General features: G+C 46.8%; 1 protein-coding gene across 2 annotated transcripts in view; it reads left to right on the forward strand.

The window, feature by feature from the left end:
• Positions 1–10,145: 10,145 nt before the first annotated feature.
• The window catches only part of LOC111962584 (inactive serine protease PAMR1-like), a 56,903-nt gene continuing 48,200 nt past the window's right edge, over positions 10,146–18,848 (forward strand). For both annotated transcript variants that reach the window (XM_023985752.1, XM_023985753.1), the window contains exon 1: positions 10,146–10,379. In XM_023985752.1, the coding sequence (XP_023841520.1) occupies positions 10,217–10,379 (163 nt within the window). In that variant the 5' untranslated portion in view covers positions 10,146–10,216. The remainder of the gene's footprint in view (positions 10,380–18,848) is intronic.

Raw genomic sequence — 18,848 nt, forward strand, 5'->3', positions numbered from 1 at the left:
CCAGAGGTGTGAAGGTGAACGGAAGCACTGAGCAACGAACCGACTTGCTGTTTCTGCCTGGCCGGTTCCCTCTCTCCACTGGGATTCTCTGTCTCTAACCCTATTACAGGGGCTGAGTCACTGGCTTACTGGTGCTCTTCCATGCCATCCCTAGGAGGGTGCGTCACTTGAGTGGGTTGAGTCACTGACGTGGTCTTCCTGTCTGGGTTGGCGCCCCTCTTGGATTGTGCAGTGGCGGAGATCTTTGTGGGCTATACTCGGCCTTGTCTTAGGATGGTAAGTTGGTGGTTCAAGATATCCCTGCAGTGGTTTGGGGGCTGTGCTTTGGCAAAGTGGGTGGGTTATAGCCTCCTTGTTTGGCCCTGTCCGGGGATATCATCGGATGCCACAGTGTCTCCTGACCCTCCTGTCTCAGCCTCCAGTATTTATGCTGCAGAGTTTATGTGTCGGGGGCTAGGGTCAGTCTGTTATATCTGGAGTATTTCTCCTGTTTATTCCGGTGTCCTGTGTGAATTTAAGCATGCTTTCTCTAATTTCTTCTTTCTCTCTCTCGGAGGACCTGAGCCCTAGGACAATGCCAATGCCTCATGAAATCTTGGCCATGTTCTGTTATAATCGCCACCCGGCACAGCCAGAAGAGGACTGGCCACCCTCATAGCCTGGTTGCCTCTAGATTTCTTCCTAGGTTTTGGCCTTTCTAGGGAGTTTTCCCTAGCCACTGTGGTTTTACACCTGCATTGCGTGCTGTTTTGAGCTGGGTTTCTGTACAGCACTTGAGATATCAGCTAATGTAAGAAGGGCTATATAAATACATTTGATTTGATTTGATCATGTTGTGGGGTGCTTTGCTGCAGGAGGACTGGTGCACTTCAGAAAATAGATGGCGTCAGAGTCAGTACAATTATATGGATATATTGAAGCAACATCTCAAGCTGTAATCCTTCGCAGAGGAATGGCCTAGTGGTATCTTGTTGCCATACACATAATTGTCAACAGAAACTGGTTACCCGATTTTGTCTTCGTAACGGTCCAACACAATCAACCACCACATGTTCGAATGGTTCACCATAAGAGCGTCTGCTAAATGACTTAAATGTAATGTATTGGACAAAGAGGAGCGGGAGGAATAACCTGATTTGGTTTTCCGGTTATCTGACATGTGTGCATGTCCGACAGAACTGAGCCACATCTTGTTTTAAACCCGGCCAAAAGAAATGGCGAAGGATCCGATCATAAGTTTTTGTGATTCCTAAATGACCGGACCACTGGTGATCATGAGCAAGGGATAACACATTTTGTCGAAAGGCTGTAGGAATCACTATTTGGTAAACAGCATTCCAATCTCCGCCCGCGTCATCATGGGATGTCCATTTACGCCATGAGGAGATTACCATCAATGAAGTAAGCCACGTTCTTCTTCTTTACATCTTCCAATCTTCCAACAACACTAGAAAAACATTTAGCAAGTTTGATGTCAACCTTTTGGTTAGCAATAAGCTGCTCACAAGTGACTGGTAACTGTATTGCATCAGCAATAAGTTCAACATTCTTCGCTTCTTTCCTGGGCTGTTTGTCAGAGGTGATCAGCTTCCCAGAGGTAGCACACAACCCATCCTCTTGATCAACCTCTTTGAACAGAACAGTGTTCGACAAATCTATCACGTCACCCTCTTCTCGTGCCTGAGCACGAGTGACAGCACAAGCAGGGAACACATGTGGATAACTCTGTGCCAGCTCATTGGAGAGAGAGTGGTCACTTTTATCCATTACTTCCAAAAGGGTACTACCTTTCCTCCGGCAATATCGTTACCCATTATAAAGGTCACACCTTTTACTGGCAACATAGGACGTACCCCCACTGAATATTCCACTGATTAACTCAGTTGTACTTTCACAAAGTGCAATGGCACTGGGACAAACCCATTTCAATACCCTGAACTAACACACTGGAACCACAGTATGTATCGTCGATAAGGGCAACACATCAGACAATATAAACGACTGCGCCGCACCAGTATCTCTAAGGATTTTAACCGGACGCTGAGACGCTTCGTCATTCGCTAGGGACACAAACCCCTCAAAATGAACGGTTCATAACTACGGTCGGGGACTGGGTCTTTTAAACTACATTTACCCTGAGGCACCCGTTTCGTTTCAGACCTCACAACCGTACGAATTAGACCAACACCTGTTGGTGGCTTGGCACCAAGAGCATCCCTTGTTTACGTTTTAGCAGGAAGCAATCATTAATCATATGCCCCACTTATGACAATAGAAACAGGGACGCTCATTTTTCTGGCGTGCTTGATATACTGCTGGCCGACTAGGGCTATAAGTAGGCAATTCAGTAGCTCTACTCTCAGTATGAGCCGAAAACACACTCTTGTGCGTCAACACAAACTCGTCTGCCAACACAGACGCTTCTGACAGGGATGATACTTTCTGTTCGTTTAGGTAAACTACAATGCATTCAGGTAAGCAATTTTTAAACTCTTCCAACAAGATTAACTCCCGGAGAGAGTTGAAATCAGTTACCTTACTAGCAGCATGCCATTTATCAAACAGATTTCCCTTGTCTCTAGCAAATTCCACATAAGTCTTACTAGAAGACTTCTTATGAGACCTAAATCTCTGTCGGTATGCCTCAGGCACAAGCTCATATGCACAAGAAAGTAGCTTTGACCACCTCATAATTCAAACTGTCTTCCAGAGGTAGCGCGGACAAAGCCTCTTGGGCTTTACCAGTTAATTTACACTGAAGTAATAGGCACCATACCTCTTCAGGCCATTTCAATGCTACGGCTATTCTTCAAATACACAAAAATAGGAGTCAACTCTGACTCTCTGAACAAAGGTACTAAGGCAATCTGCCTACTAATGTCAAAAGTGTTGGAAGCTACAGCTGGTGAGGACACCTCACTAACAGGCACAGCAGGAACGAAGGCTAGCCTCGCTGTCTCTGCCTCCAGCTCCATCTGGCGCATTTTGAACTCCATCTGACGTTGTTCTTTATCTGCCTCAATTTTACACATCTCAACTCCGCTGTTCTCGCCTTTCCTCCAAATCTAACTTCCTCGTTTTGCCTCAATTTTACACATCTCAACTGGAAGTCTCCGCCTAATTTGGGCTCTCTCTTCGCCTCCAGTTGGAACTGTATGGAACGGACATCCCCCTGCATCACCGGTTGACTGTGGAGAGAGTGGATCAAAACGGGGCAATGCGGCTGGAGCTTTAGCCTCGCCCTCAGACACCACTGGGCTTAAAGGAGCAGCAACATCCCCTACAGGGGTTGTAGGCTCAGGCAGCGGTAATACAAGCACCTGCTTCCTCCAACAAAACATTCAACACTAGTTGTTTTAACCTCCGCTTTAACTAAACTCGGTGGAATCGATACCAATAATGGTCAGCCAAGGTCATTAAATCTACTCTACGACATCTATCAAAACTCCCACGAAGGGTTATCCAAAAAGGACTTCAAATCAAAAGTAGCCATCTTGAACTACCACACCAGAGCCAACAAAATAGCAAACACTTATGCTACTTCAACTAGACGCTCAACACTGAACTAGACCACTAAAACAATCTGCACAAGCGCATGGGTGTCAGTAAAGACAGATCCCGGATGAGCCCCCACTTATGTTACGAATCCCTTTGGCCCGACAGTCTAGGGGTGATTGTAATGGACCCGTAACATAACTCATGCAAATTATAATAGTGAAAACATAAGTGAAAAACAAATAACCACGACTACTAAGAACTACCGTCAAACACTCAAGGTTTATTTATAAACACACGTAAGTGGGGAGCAGGAAAAGGGCTGAGCTGGACCAAGGAATGAAACAAAATAATCCAAAAACACCCCTAAGATAGACTAGCCTATTGCAACAACCACTAACTAACTAACCAATAAACACAGGGGTGGGTCCCGCCCAGTTCTAACTAGTGTTTTTAACAACGTTTACCTACGGGTAATGTATGCCCATGGGCGACTTATCTGGTTACCCCTTTTCCACCATTAAACAAACACTCAAACACCAAAACCATACTCACAGGTGGGGACAAAGTGACATGTAGATGCAAAACAAACAGAGATCTACAGACATATGACATTGACAGAGAGATTAGCTGGGGAGAAAACAACTGACAGGGGTTTTAAACCAAGGGAAAGGGACTGTGATTGGGTAAGGAAAAAGGAGCAGGTGTCTTCCGATTAGCGACTGATTGATGACTGATTGGGGAATGATGACATACTTCCAAAGTTGTGGCAAAATGGCTTAAGGACAACAATGTCAAGGTATTGGAGTGGCCATCGCAAAGCCCTGACCTCATACCTATAGAAGATTGTTGGCAGAACTGAAAAAGCGTGTGTGAGCAAGGAGGCCTACAAACCTGACTCAGTTACACCAGCTCTGTCAGGAGGAATGGGCCAAAATTCACCCTTGTGGGAAGCTTGTGGAAGGCTACCCGAAATGTTTGACCCAGATAAATAGTTTAAAGGCAATGCTACCAAATACTAATTGAGTGTATGTAAACTTCTGACCCACTGGAATGTGAAAGAAATAAAATATGAAATAAATCATTCTCTCTACTACTATTCTGACATTTCACATTCTTAAAATAAAGTGGTGATCCTAACTGACCTTAGACAGGGGATTTTTACTAGGATTAAATGTCAGGAATTGTGAAAAACTGAGTTTAAATGTATTTGGCTAAGGTGTATGTAAACTTCCGACTTCAACTGTATGTGGTAGTGGTGGAGTAGTTGCCTAAGGGAACATGGTCTGTGAATGTATTGTAATATTTTTTTAACTRCATAAACTACCTTATTTGGCTGGACTCCAGGCAGAGTAGCTGCTGCCTTGGCAAATACAAATACAAATACTCCACACACAGAAACTCATACAAGGCCCTCCCTCACCCTCCCTTTGGTAAATCAGACCGTAACTCTATCCTCCTACTTCCTGCTTACAAGGAAAAACTCTAACAGGAAGTACCAGTGATGCGCTCAATACAGAAATTGTCCAATGAAGTGAATGCTAAGCTACAGGACTATTTCGCTAGCACRGACTGGAATATGTTTTAGGATTCATCCGATAACACTGAGAGTTTACCTCGTCAGTCACCGGCTTCATTAATAAGTGCATCGACGATGTCATCCCCACAGTGACCGTACTTACATATCCCAACCAGACACCATGGATTACAGGCAACATCCGTACTGAACTAAAGGCTAGAGCTGCCGCTTTCAAGGAGTTGGACTGTAATCTGCATGCTTATAAGAAATCCCGTTACGACCTCCGACGAGCAATCAAACAGGCAAAGTGTCAATACAGGACKAGATCAAATCCTACTACGCCGGTTCTGACGCTCAACGGATGTGCCAGGGCTTGCAAACTGTCATGAATTACAAGGGGAACCCAGCCGGGAGCTGTCAAGCATCRCACGCCTTGCAGATGAGCTAAATKCCTTCTACGCTTGCTTTGAGGCAAGCAACACTGAACTATGTATAAGAGCAACATCTGTTCCCGATGACATTCACAAGGCCGTGGGGTTAGGGTTAGGATACCAGGATGCGTACCAGGATGCGTACTTAGAGCATGCACTGTCCAGCTGTAAGTGTCTTCACTGACATTTTCAGCCTATCCCTGACCCGGTCTGTAATACCAACTTGTTTCAAGCAGACCACCATAGTCCCCTCACCCAAGAACGCCAAGGTAACCTGYCTAAWTGACTATCGCCCTGGAGCACTCACATCTATAGCCATGAAATGCTTTGAAAGGCTGGTTATTGCTCATATTAACTCAATCATCCCAGACACCCTGGACCCACTCCTATTTGCATACCGCCCAAACATATTCATACATGATACAATCTCTATTGTTTATCTGCTCTCATCCACCTGGACAAAAGTAATACTTATGTAAGAATGCTATTCATTGACTACAGCTCAGCACTCAACACCATAGTCACCAAGCTCAGGACCCTGGGACTAAAAACCTCCCTCTGCAACTGGATCCTGGAGTGTAGGCAACAACACATATGCCACGCTGACCATCAACACGGGAGCCCCTCAGGGGCCCCTCAGGGGTGTGTGCTTMGTCCCCTCTTGTTGTACTCCCTGTTCAMCCACAACTGCGTGGGCGTGCACGACTTCAATACCATCATGAAGTTTGCTGATGACACGACGGTGGTAAGACTGTTCACCGATGACGATGAGGCAACCTATAGGGAGGAGGTCAGAGACCTGGAAGTGTGGTGTCAGGACAGCTACCTCTCCCTCAATGTCAGCAAGACAAAGGAGCTGATCGTGGACTACATGAAATGGAGGTGTGAGCACGCCCCCATCCACATCGATGGGGCTGTAGTGGAGCGGGTTGAGTGCTTCAAGTTCGTCAGTGTCCTCATCGCTAARGAATTAACATGGTCCACACGCAGCCACACAGTGGTGAAGAGGTCATGCCAGCACTTCTTCACCCTCAGGAGGTTGAAAAGATCCTAAAAAAGTTCAACAGCTACACCATTGAGAGCCCAGTACATCACTGGGCCTGAGCTCTCTGCCATTCAGGACCACTATAAGGCTGCTCTCGAACGGCTAGATGTTCTTTACCATTCGGCCATCAGCTTTGCCACCAATGCTCCTTATAGGACACATCACTACACTCTATACTCCTCTGTAAACTGGTCGTCTCTGTATACCCATCGCAAGACCCACTGGTTGATGCCTCACTCCCCCTTATCTGAGATATCTACTGCAGCCCTCATCCTGCACATACAACACCTGTTCTGTCAGTCACATTCTGTTAAAGGTCCCCAAAACACACACATCACTAGGTCGCTCATCTTTTACGTTCGCTGCAGCTAGCGACTGGAACAAGCTGCAACAAACACTCAAACTGGACAGTTTTATCTCAATCTCYTCATTCAAAGACTCAATCATGGACGCTCTTACTAACAGTTGTGGCTGCTTTGCATGATGTATTGTTGTCTCTACCTTCTTGCCCTTTGTGCTGCTGTCTGTGCCAATAATGTTTGTCCATGTTTTGTGCTGCTACCATGTTGTGCTGCTGCCATGTTGTGTTGCTACAGTACCATGTTGTTGTCATGTTGTGTTGCTACCATGCTATGTTGTCATATGTTGCTAATCTTTCTATGTTGTTGTCTTAGGTCTCTCTTTATGTAGTGTTGTGTTGTCTCTCTTGTCGRGATGTGTGTTTAGTCCTATATTTTTATTTAATTTTTATTCTATTTAATCCCAGCCTTCTGCCTTTGGTAGGACGTCATTGTAAATAAGAATTSGTCCTTAACTGACTTGCCTCGATAAATAAAGGTTAAATGAAATAAATAAAACAAATACATATTTACCATGCGGGGTCAGAGGAAGGCCCAAACAATTGTCAAAGACTCCAGCCACCCAAGCCATAGACTGTTCTCTCTGGTAATGCACRGCAAGTTGTACCAGTACACTAAGTCTGGAACCAACAGCACCCTGAACAGCTTCTACCCCCAAGCCATAAGACTGCTAAACAAGACTGCTAAATAACTAATAAAATGGCTACACGGACTACCAGCATTGACCCTTTTTTGCAATAACTCTCTTGCACTGACTCACTGGACCCACACACTCATACATACTTGCACTGACACCCCAACACACACATACACTATATACGCCCACACACAAATAACATGCGTACACATGCATACTGACACCACATWCACTCACYCMCYCACTCACTCACTCACTCACTCACTCACTCACTCACTCACTCACTCACTCACTCACTCACTCACTCACTCACTCACTCACTCACTCACTCACTCACTCACTCTCACACGCTGCTGCTACGGTCTATTATCTATCCTGTTGGTTAGTCACTTTAGCCATACCTATAAGTACACTACCGTATAAGTACACTACCGTTTGTGGTCACTTAGAAATGCCATTGTTTTTGAAAGAAAAGCACATTTTTTTGTCCATTAAAATAATATAAAATTGATCGGAAATACAGTGTAGACATTGTTAATGTTGTTAATGACTATTGTAGCTTGAAACGGCAGATTTTTTATGGAATATCTACATCGGCGTACAGAGGTCCATTATCAGCAACCATCACTCCTGTGTTCCAATCGCACGTTGTGTTAACTCATCCAAGTTTATCATTTTAAAAGGCTAATTGATCATTAGAAAACCCTWTTGTAATTATGTTAGCACAGCTGAAAACTGTTGTTCTGATTAAAGAAGCAATAAAACTGGCCTTCTTTAGACTAGTTGAGTATCTGGATCATCAGCATTTGTGGGTTCGATTACAGGCTCAAAATGGCCAGAAACAAAGAACTTTCTTCTGAAACTCATCAGTCTATTCTTGTTCTGAGAAATKAAGGCTATTCCATGCGAGAAATTGCCAAGAAACTGAAGATCTCGTGCAAAGCTGTGTACTACTCCCTTCACAGAACAGCACAAACTGGTTCAGCCAGAATAGAAAGARGAGTGTGAGGCCCCGGTGCACAACTGAGCAAGAGGACAAGTACATTAGAGTGTCTAGTTTAAGAAACAGACGCCTCACAAGTCCTCAAACTGGCAGCTTCATTAAATAGTACCCACAAAACACCAGTCGCAACGTCAACAGTGAGGAAGCTACTCCGGGATGCTGGCCTTCTAGGCAGAGTTGCAAAGAAGAAGCCAAAAGATTCAGATGGGCAAAAGATAACAGACACTGGACAGAGGAAGATTGGAAAAAAGTGTTATGGACAGACAAATCTAARTTTGAGGTGTTCGGATCACAAAGAAGAACATTCGTGAGACGCAGAAGAAAATAAAAGATGCTGGAGGAGTGCTTGACACCATCTGTCAAGCATGGTGGAGGCAATGTGATGATCTGGGGGTGCTTTGATGGTAGTAAAGTAGGAGATTTGTACAGGGTAAAAGGGATCTTGAAGAAGGAAGGCTATCAATCCATTTTGCAACGCTATGCCATACCCTRTGGACGGCACTTAATTGGAGCCAATTTCCTCCTACAACAGGACAATGACCCAAAGCACAGCTGGGGAGCAGGTAGCCTAGTGGTTAGAGCGTTGGATTAGTAACTGKAAGGTTGCAAGATCAAATCCCCAAGGTAAAAATCTGTTGTTCAGTCCCTGAACAAGTTCCTATTCTGTTCTTAACTGACTAGCCTAGTTAAATAAATAGAAACTATGCAAGAAGAGCAGTCAGCTGGTATTCAATCTAATGGAGTGGCTGGCACAGTCACCGGATCTCAATTCTATTGAGCAGTTGTGGGAGCAGCTTGACCCTATGGTATGTAAGAAGTGCCTATCAAGCCAATCTAAATTGTGGGAGGTGCTTCAAGAAGCATSGGTTGAAATCACTTCATATTACCTCAACAAATTGACAACTAGAATGCCAAAGGTTTTCAAGGCTGTAATTGCTGCAAATGGAGGATTCTTTGATGAAAGCAAAGTTTGAAGGACACAATTCATATTTCAATTAAAAATCATTATTTATAACCTTGTCAACAACTTGACTGTATTTCATATTCATTTTGAAACTAATGTATGTTTTCATGTAAAACAAGGACATTCTAAGTGACCCCAACTTTTGAACTGTAGTGTACATAGCTACCTCAATTTCTTCGTACCCGTTCACATCGACTCAGTATGGTACTCCCTGTATAAGAGCCATGTTATTTTTACTGTTTATTGTTATTCACTGTGTATTTATTTTTGGAATAGGACCAGTAAGTAAGCATTTCACTGTTAGTCTATACTTGTTGTTTTACGAAGTATGTGACAAATAACATTTTATTTTATTTTCCTGGACCAGACACTCACCTTAATAACACCTCTTAGTGTTAGTTATCTTTCTGAAAAGAGAGTGTGGTGTGTGTGTGTTTTGTATACAGCTGAGCGAGAGCATAATGGGTTAAACAGCCTATGGTTTAATTTAAGAGCAGTGACATTGTCTGAAGAGAGGAGCAGGGCTGTTGGAAGCCCTTCCTGACTGGAGCTCCTTACCAGGCTGGGCTGTAACCTGAGCAAAGGGGGGGGGGGGGGGAGAGAGAGAGAGAGAGTGGAAACGAGAGAGGGGGAAGAAACAAAGTCAGAGAGTGAGGGAAGGAAAGAGAGGGGAGGGAGAAAGAGAAAGCAACAGAGGGAGAGAGAAAGAGTGTGATGTCAAACCAGCTGAGCTCAGAAAGTAAACAGAGCTTCAGACTGCAGCATGCTTTCTGCGGTATGGGGACTGCAGCTGGGGGAAAGCCACGGGGGGACCCCTACGCTCCCTCACACCGGCACCCACCACTCCCCCGGGACTCATGGATCTTCCCTCTTCATCACCCTCWTCATCCTCATCTCCCTGTACCAGGGGCTAGCATGGCCCTACGGTAAGAGCCCCTGCAAAATCAGATATGTCTCTCTCTGTCTCTCCACCCTTCCTCCTGTCTTTATCTCTCCTTCTCTCTTTCTCTTAAAGGGCAGAAAGGCTTTCAGAGTGCCTTGTGAAAGAAGAGCCATACAGTGAGATGTTAAGTAGAAGCTTTTGTAGAGGGAGGAAACAGAGTTTGTTGTTGGTTTGACTTAAAGAACCTGCTGTGGGATCCTGTATGAGTCAACCTCTTGGTGTTTTAACTTGTTATTGTCCACTTAAGAGTCATCACGCTCTTTCTTTCCTCACCCATTACTTATTGTGCAACATGATTTCACATCTGCTGAGCACTTTAAATTATTTAATTTCAACTGACCATCTCTTATCTGAGATATGTGCTGGATCCCAAACAAAGCCACACATTCCTTGTAAATAGATGGAGCCATTCCGAGCCTGTTTATCATCCTGTTAAAAATTTGGCAGTCTGTGTCTATTGACAGAGTGTTGTGGATGAGGTCTGCTCAGAAGCATCTGTCTATTGGCCCTCGTGACCATTTGAACCACTGCAGGGTGTGTATCATATTGGAGTGAATAATGCAGTCTCTGCTGATGTGTCTACCATACGTGTCTCTCAGAACTTTCCAGTGAACTACACAGAGACTTACTAACTATAACTAACACCTTCGGGTGTTATGGCAGTACAACAAAGCCTAATGTAAAACGTTTTATGAGGTAGACTACAACCGTTTTAAATGCCTGTAATGAAGATACCTCCCTTCGGCGATGAGAGATGTGCCCGAGTTTACTACTTACCTGATATTAAACAGCAATTACAGCAGTGAGGSTGACTCAGGCTATTTATTTACCAGTCGCTTCAAATTCCTTATACAATCAGTTAATGAAGGATGAAATCGGGTTGAGCAAAACAGCAATCACTATGGAACTGTGCCTAGAGGGAAGGTTGTGGGTTTGATGGTTTTTCTTAAAGAGCAGAAGTGATTACACACTGGAGCCAAGTATTTGGGGTGAGGGCAGTGAGAGAGAGGAAAGAGAGGAAACTTCAGAGAGCGAGAGACAAGGAGAGAGACAAAGTGAGACAGGGGGGGCAGGAGAGAGATATAAAAACAAAGACAAAGACAGATAAATCTTGTGAGAATCCTTAACTCTAAGGCTCAAGCTGAGTTCAGTCAGCAACAGGCTGCAGGCTGCCTGGACATTCTTTCCTGTTGAATGTGGGGTTCGCCCTCCACTGTGCTTCCAAAGGACCTCTGTACTTCTTACACATTTTATACTCTCCAGTCAGTCAATGACAGCTTATTTGGCTAAGATCCCCAGGAGGCTGGTTTAGGCTAATGGTTGGTTAGCAGTCGTAAATAGAGACCAAGGTCACTGGCAGATGGAAGAGAGGGAGAAGGGAGAGGGATAAAAGGAGAAAGAAGAGGGGAGAAATAAGAGGGAATAGGGGAGAGAAGAAAAAAGGGGAAAGGGTGAGGGGAAAGGGCAGAGTGGAGGTGGGAGAGGTGAGAGGAGAAGAGTGTCAAGTTGGCATAAATGGGTCGGGAGACAGGCGCAGGAATRYATAATATTTTTTTTTATTAAGCCCAAATGACGGCGTGCCGTGTAAAGGCACGGGGGCGAAGACCAAACAAACACGTGACAAAACACAGGGTAGAAACCCAAAACAAAAGAGCGAGGAGTACGTCAAATAAATAGCACATGCCCACAATGATTAACACATGGGACGAGATCCTTAATCATCTGCGCAATCCACAATGGCACGAAAGCCAAAACACACAGCACAGGTAYTCACACGCACCATGGACATTGTAACAATAATCGACCGCACAATGGAAACCAAAGGGCACACTTATACAAGTACTAATCAGTGGGAATAGGGGACAAGTGTGCGTAATGAAAGTTCTGAAGGGATCTGTGACAAAGAGAGAGTGATGGGAGAAGGATATGGAGAGTCTGCCTGAAAGATTAGTGGAATCTGTGTGGGTAGCTGGACAGGTAGGATGACTGACAGTGAAGGTGAACAGGTGGTCACGTGTCAGGTGACAGAGGAATAGATGAGACTGAGGTAGGAATTCCTTTAACCATAAAGTGGTATATTTACTGAGTAGTCTGTGCTGCATAACAAAGGAAACAAAATAACATGTATCCAATCAAATTCATAATCACAAAGATCAAATCATAACAATCATTCATTATTAACATAATTAGGGATTTCAACAATCCAGTTCATTTAGAAGTCAATTGTAATCACCCGTGAGTCATTTAGGCTCTTAACTATTTATCATAAATCATGAAAGAATACAAACAGTGAATGGTCATTCAATCTATAATCCCCTTTAGTCTGATATCAAAGTCGATCAGTTAGCAAACAATGACGTTTTTCATTTCACCCTTTCAATTGTCTTCATGTGTACATGTAATTAATTAATTATATATTAACCATATCGATTGCATAATTGGCCTATGAGGATCCGTAGGGCCGCGTCATTGACAATTCACATTACACCATATGTTTGAAGCGTGCGCTCCAAGCCGCGCTCGGCGGTAATAACTATAAACAATAACTGATGGCCCACTCTCCCGATCGCAACAGATAGTTCAGATGAAAGGTAACAGAAGTCGTGGACTTACGTGGATTCATGGACGCACAGAACTTCTGGAGCAGATGGAGTTAACTTCTCTAGGATAGGGGGCAGCAAATTCACTATTGGATAAATAGCATGCCCAATTTCAACTTCCTTCTACTCATTCCCAGAATATAAGATACGCATATTATTGGTAGATGTGGATAGAAAAACACTCTGAAGTTTCTAAAACTGTTTGAATCATGTCTGTAAGTATAACAGAACTTATTAGCAGGCAAAACCCGAGGACTAACCATTATTATTTTTATTTTTTTTTAAGTCACTGTCTGTTCAATGAGTTTTCATTGGAATACTGATTTTTCTACTCCGCTTCCACTGGATGTCACCACTCTTTGGAAATAGGTTGAGGTTATTCCTTTGTGCCAATGAAGAAGTGAGGACCTGGAAACAGTGTAACGTCATGTGTACTGTTTGAGAGTTGCGCAAGACTAGAAAAGTTAGCGTTAGTTGTTGATCTCCTGTATTGAAAACAGATAGACCCGTCTTCAATTTGATCGATTATTAACGTTTACAAAATACCTTAAGTTGTATTACAAAAGTAGTTTGAAATGTTTGTCAAAGTTTAGAGGTAATTTTTGAGATATTGTAGTGACTTTGCGCAAATTGGAAGCTGTTTTTTCTGGATCAACGCGCGCCAAATAAATGGACAATTTGGATATAAATGGAAGGAATTAATCGAACAAACTGACCATTTCTGATGTTTATGGGACATATTGGAGTGCCAACAAAATATTATGTCAAAGGTAAGGCATGATTTATATTTTATTTCTGCGTTTTGTGGCGTGCCTGCAGAGTTGAAATATGCTACACTCTCTTTGGTTTACTGTTGTGCTATCATCAGATAATAACATCTTATGCTTTCGCCGAAAAGCCTTTTTGTCTGGATTCACAACGAGTGTAGCTTTAATTTGATATCTTACATGTGTGATTTAATGAAAGTGTCACGTTCCTGACCTGTTTTCTGTAGTTTTTGTATGTGTTAGTTGGTCAGGACGTGAGTTTGGGTGGGCACAGTCTATGTTTTCTTTTCTATGTTGGTTAATGGGTACCTAATATGGTTCTCAATTAGAGGCAGGTGTTTTCATCTCCTCTGATTGAGAATCATATTAAGGTAGTGTTTTGTCACATTGTTTGTTGTGGGTGGTTGTCTTCCGTGTCTGTGTTGTTTGCACCATACGGGAATGTTTCGTTCGTTCATCGTTTTATGTAGTCATTTTTCCTGTTCGTGCGTTCTTCGTGTTATATGTAAGTTCGTATTTCAGGTTGTCTACATTCGTTTTGTTGTTTTGTAAGTATTCAAGTGAAGTTCGTGTTTTTCGTCTACACTTAAAAAATTCATTATGTCTAAATACAACGCTGCAGTTTGGTTCAATCCCTGCTCTCCTCTTCGGATGAAGAGGAGGAGGAACGCCGTTACAGAACCACACACCAATCCAGAACCAAGCAGCGTGAGTTCGAGCAGTGGACATGGGAGGACGTGTTAAATGGAAAAGGTTGCTACACATGGGAGGAGATCCGAGCTGGAAAGATCGCCTTCCATGGGAACAGCTGGAGGCGATTAGGAGAGCGGAGGCAACGAGAGAGAGACCGGATTTATGAAGGTACGCAGCTAGCACGGAAGCCCGTGAAGAAACCCAAACATTTCTTGGGGGGGGGGGTTAAGAGGTAGTGGGCCAAGGGCAGGTAGGAGACCTGCGCCACTTCTCAGGCTAACCGTGGAGAGCGGGAGTACGGGCAGACACCGTGTTACGCAGTAGAGCGCACGGTGTCTCCTGTACGTGTGCATAGTCCGGTGCGGGTTATTCCACCTCCCCGCACTGGTAGGGCTAGATTGAGCATTGAGCCAAGTGCCATGAAGCCGGCTCTACATATCTGGCCACCAGTACGTCTCCTTGGGCCGGCTTACATGGCACCAGCCTTACGCATGGTGTCCCCGGTTCGCCTACATAGCCCGGTGCGGGTTATTCCACCTCCCCGCACTGGTCGGGCGACGGGAGCATTCAACCAGGTAAGTTGGGCAGGCTCAATGCTCAAGGGAGCCAGTACGCCTGCACGGTCCGGTATTTCCGCGCCACCTTCCCGCCCCAGCCAGTACCACCAGTGCCTACACCACGCCACAGGCTTCCAGTGCGTTTTTCAGAGCCCTGTTCCTCCTCACGCACTCTTCCTATGGTGCGTGTCTTCAGCCAGTGCCTCCAGTTCCGGCACCACGCACTAAGCCACCTGTGCGTCTCCAGAGCCCTGTACACACTGTTCCTTCTCCCCGTACTCGTCCTGATGTGCGTGCCCTCAGCCCGGTGCCACCATGCCGGTACCACGCACCAGGCAAATAGTACGCTTTGAGAGTCCAGTGTCCCTGTCCCTGCTCCCCGCACTAGCATGAAGGTGCGTGTCCTTAGCCCGGTGCCTCCAGTTCCGGCACCACGCACCAGGTCTACAGTGCGCCTTATCCGGCCAGAGCCATCCGTCTCCCCAGCGCCATCTGAGCCATCCGTCTCCCCAGCGCCATCTGAGCCATCCGTATCCCCAGCGCCATCTGAGCCATCCGTATCCCCAGCGCCATCTGAGCCATCCGTCTCCCCAGCGCCATCTGAGCCATCCGTCTGCCCAGTGCCGTCTGAGCATCCGTCTGTCCCGAGCCATTAGAGCCGCCCGTCTGTCCCGAGCTGCAGAGCGCGATAGTCAGTCAGGAGCCGCTAGAGCCATTCGTCAGACAGGATTCGCCAGAGTCGCCAACCAGACAGGATCTGCCAGGCCGCCAACCAGACAGGATCTGCCAGAGCCGCCAACCAGACAGGATCTGCCAGAGCGCCAACCAGACAGGATCTGCTAGACCGCCAGTGAGCCATGAGCGTCCAGAGCCGTCAGCCAGCCATGAGCAGCCAGAGCCGGTCAGCGAAGCCGATGAGCGTCCAGAGCCGTCAGCCAGCCATGAGCGCCAGAGCCGTCAGCCAGCCATGAGCGTCCAGAGCCGTCAGCAGCCAAGAGCGTCCAGAGCGTCAGCTAGTCATGAGCGTCCAGAGCTGCCATGTATACAGAACTGCCCCTCAGTCCAGAGCTGTCTCTCTGTCCGGAGCTGCCCTTCAGTCCGGAGTTGCCCCTCTATCCTGAGCTACCTCTCTATCTTGAGCTACCTCTCTATCTTGAGCTACCTCTCTATCCTGACCTACCTCTCTGTCCTGAGCTACCTTGTTCCCGGAGCTGTCCCTTATTTTTTGTGTTGCCTCTTATATTAGGTGGGTGAATAAGAGGTGGTCATTCTGAGGGGGAGAAGTAAGCTGGGATTGACTATGGTGGGGTGGGGACCTCGCCCAGAGCCTGAGCCACCACCGTGGTCAGATGCCCACCCTGACCCTCCCCTAGACTTTGTGCTGGTGCGCCGGAGTTCGCACCTTAAGGGGGGGGTTATGTCACGTTCCTGACCTGTTTTCTGTTAGTTTTTGTATGTGTTAGTTGGTCAGGACGTGAGTTTTGGGTGGGCAGTCTATGTTTCTGTTTCTATGTTGGTTAATGGGTACCTAATATGGTTCTCAATTAGAGGCAGGTGGTTTTCATCTCCTCTGATTGAGAATCATATTAAGGTAGGTGTTGTCACATTGTTTGTTGTGGGTGGTTGTCTTCCGTGTCTGTGTTTGTTTGCACCATACGGGACTGTTTCGTTCGTTCATCGTTTTATGTAGTCATTTTTCCTGTTCGTGCGTTCTTCTCGTGTTATATGTAAGTTCGTATGTTCAGGTTTGTCTACATTCGTTTTGTTGTTTTGTAAGTATTCAAGTGAAGTTCGTATTTTTCGTCTACACTTAAATAAATTCATTATGTCTAAATACAACGCTGCAGTTTGGTTCAATCCCTGCTCCTCCTCTTCGGATGAAGAGAGGAGGAACGCCGTTACAGACACACACCAATCCAGAACCAAGCAGCTGTAGTTCGAGCAGTGGACATGGGAGGACGTGTTAAATGGAAAAGGTTGCTACACATGGGAGGAGATCCGAGCTGGAAGAGATCGCCTTCCATGGGAACAGCTGGAGGCGATTAGGAGAGCGGAGGCAACGGAGAGAGAGACCGGATTTATGAAGGTACGCACGCTAGCACGGAAGCCCGTGAAGAAACCCCAAACATTTCTTGGGGGGGGGATAAGAGGTAGTGGGCCAAGGCAGGTAGGAGACCTTGCGCCCACTTCTCAGACTAACCGTGGAGAGCGGGAGTACGGGCAGACACCGTGTTACGCAGTAGAGCGCACGGTGTCTCCTGTACGTGTGCATAGTCCGTGCGGGTTATTCCACCTCCCCGCACTGGTAGGGCTAGATTGAGCATTGAGCCAAGTGCCATGAAGCCGGCTCTACATATCTGGCCACCAGTACGTCTCCTTGGGCCGGCTTACATGGCACCAGCCTTACGCATGGTGTCCCCGGTTCGCCTACATAGCCCGGTGCGGGTTATCTTCACCTCCCCGCACTGGTCGGGCGACGGGAGCATTCAACCAGGTAAGGTTGGGCAGGCTCCAATGCTCAAGGGAGCCAGTACGCCTGCACGGTCCGGTATTTCCGGCGCCCACTTCCCGCCCCAGCCCAGGACCACCAGTGGCCTACACCACGCACCAGGCTTCCAGTGCGTTTTCAGAGCCCTGTTCCTCCTCCACGCACTCTTCCTATGGTGCGTGTCTCCAGCCCAGTGCCTCCAGTTCGGCACCACGCACTAAGCCACCTGTGCGTCTCCAGAGCCCTGTACACACTGTTCCTTCTCCCCGTACTCGTCCTGATGTGCGTGCCCTCAGCCCGGTGCGCACCAGTGCCAGTACCACGCACCAGGCAAATAGTACGCTTTGAGAGTCCAGTGTGCCCTGTCCCTGCTCCCCGCACTAGCATGAAGGTGCGTGTCCTTAGCCCGTGCCTCCAGTTCCGGCACCACGCACCAGGTCTACAGTGCGCCTTATCCGGCCAGAGCCATCCGTCTCCCCAGCGCCATTGAGCATCCGTCTCCCCAGCGCCATCTGAGCCATCCGTATCCCCAGCGCCATCTGAGCCATCCGTATCCCCAGCGCCATCTGAGCCATCCGTCTCCCCAGCGCCATCGAGCCATCCGTCTGCCCAGTCCGTCTGAGCCATCCGTCTGTCCCGAGCCATATGAGCCGCCCGTCTGTCCCGAGCCGTCAGAGCCGATAGTCAGTCAGGAGCCGCTAGAGCCATCGTCGTCAGACAGGGAATCTGCCAGAGCCGCCAACCAGACAGGATCTGCCAGAGCCGCAACGCAGATCTGCCAGAGCGCAACAGACAGGATCTGCAGAGCCGCCAACCAGACAGGATCTGCTAGAAGCCGCCAGTGAGCCATGAGCGTCCAAGCCGTCAGCGCAGCCATAGAGCAGCCAGAGCCGTCAGCGAGCTCATGAGCGTCCAGAGCCGTCAGCAGCGCATAGCGTCCAGAGCCGTCAAGCCAAGCCATTGAGCGTCCAGAGCCGTCAGCCAGCCAAGAGCGTCAGAGCGTCAGCTAGTCATGAGCGTCCAGAGCTGCCATGTATACAGAACTGCCCTCAGTCAGAAGCTGTCTCTCTGTCCGGAGCTGCCCTTCAGTCCGGAGTTGCCCCTCTATCCTGAGCTACCTCTCTCATCTTAGTACTCTAGTCTCTTGATGCTACCTCTCTATCCTGACCAACTCTCTGTCCTGAGGCTACCTATTGTCCCGAGCTGTCCCTTATTTTGTGTTGCCTCTTATATTAGGTGGGTGGAATAAGAGGGTGGTCATTCTGAGGGGAGAAGTAAGCTGGGATTGGACTATGGTGGGTGGGGACCTCCCCCAGAGCCTGAGCCACCACCGTGGTCAGATTGCCC

This window comes from Salvelinus sp. IW2-2015, linkage group LG4q.1:29 (assembly GCF_002910315.2).
Source record: "Salvelinus sp. IW2-2015 linkage group LG4q.1:29, ASM291031v2, whole genome shotgun sequence".
NCBI classification, from domain to species: Eukaryota; Metazoa; Chordata; class Actinopteri; order Salmoniformes; family Salmonidae; genus Salvelinus; species Salvelinus sp. IW2-2015.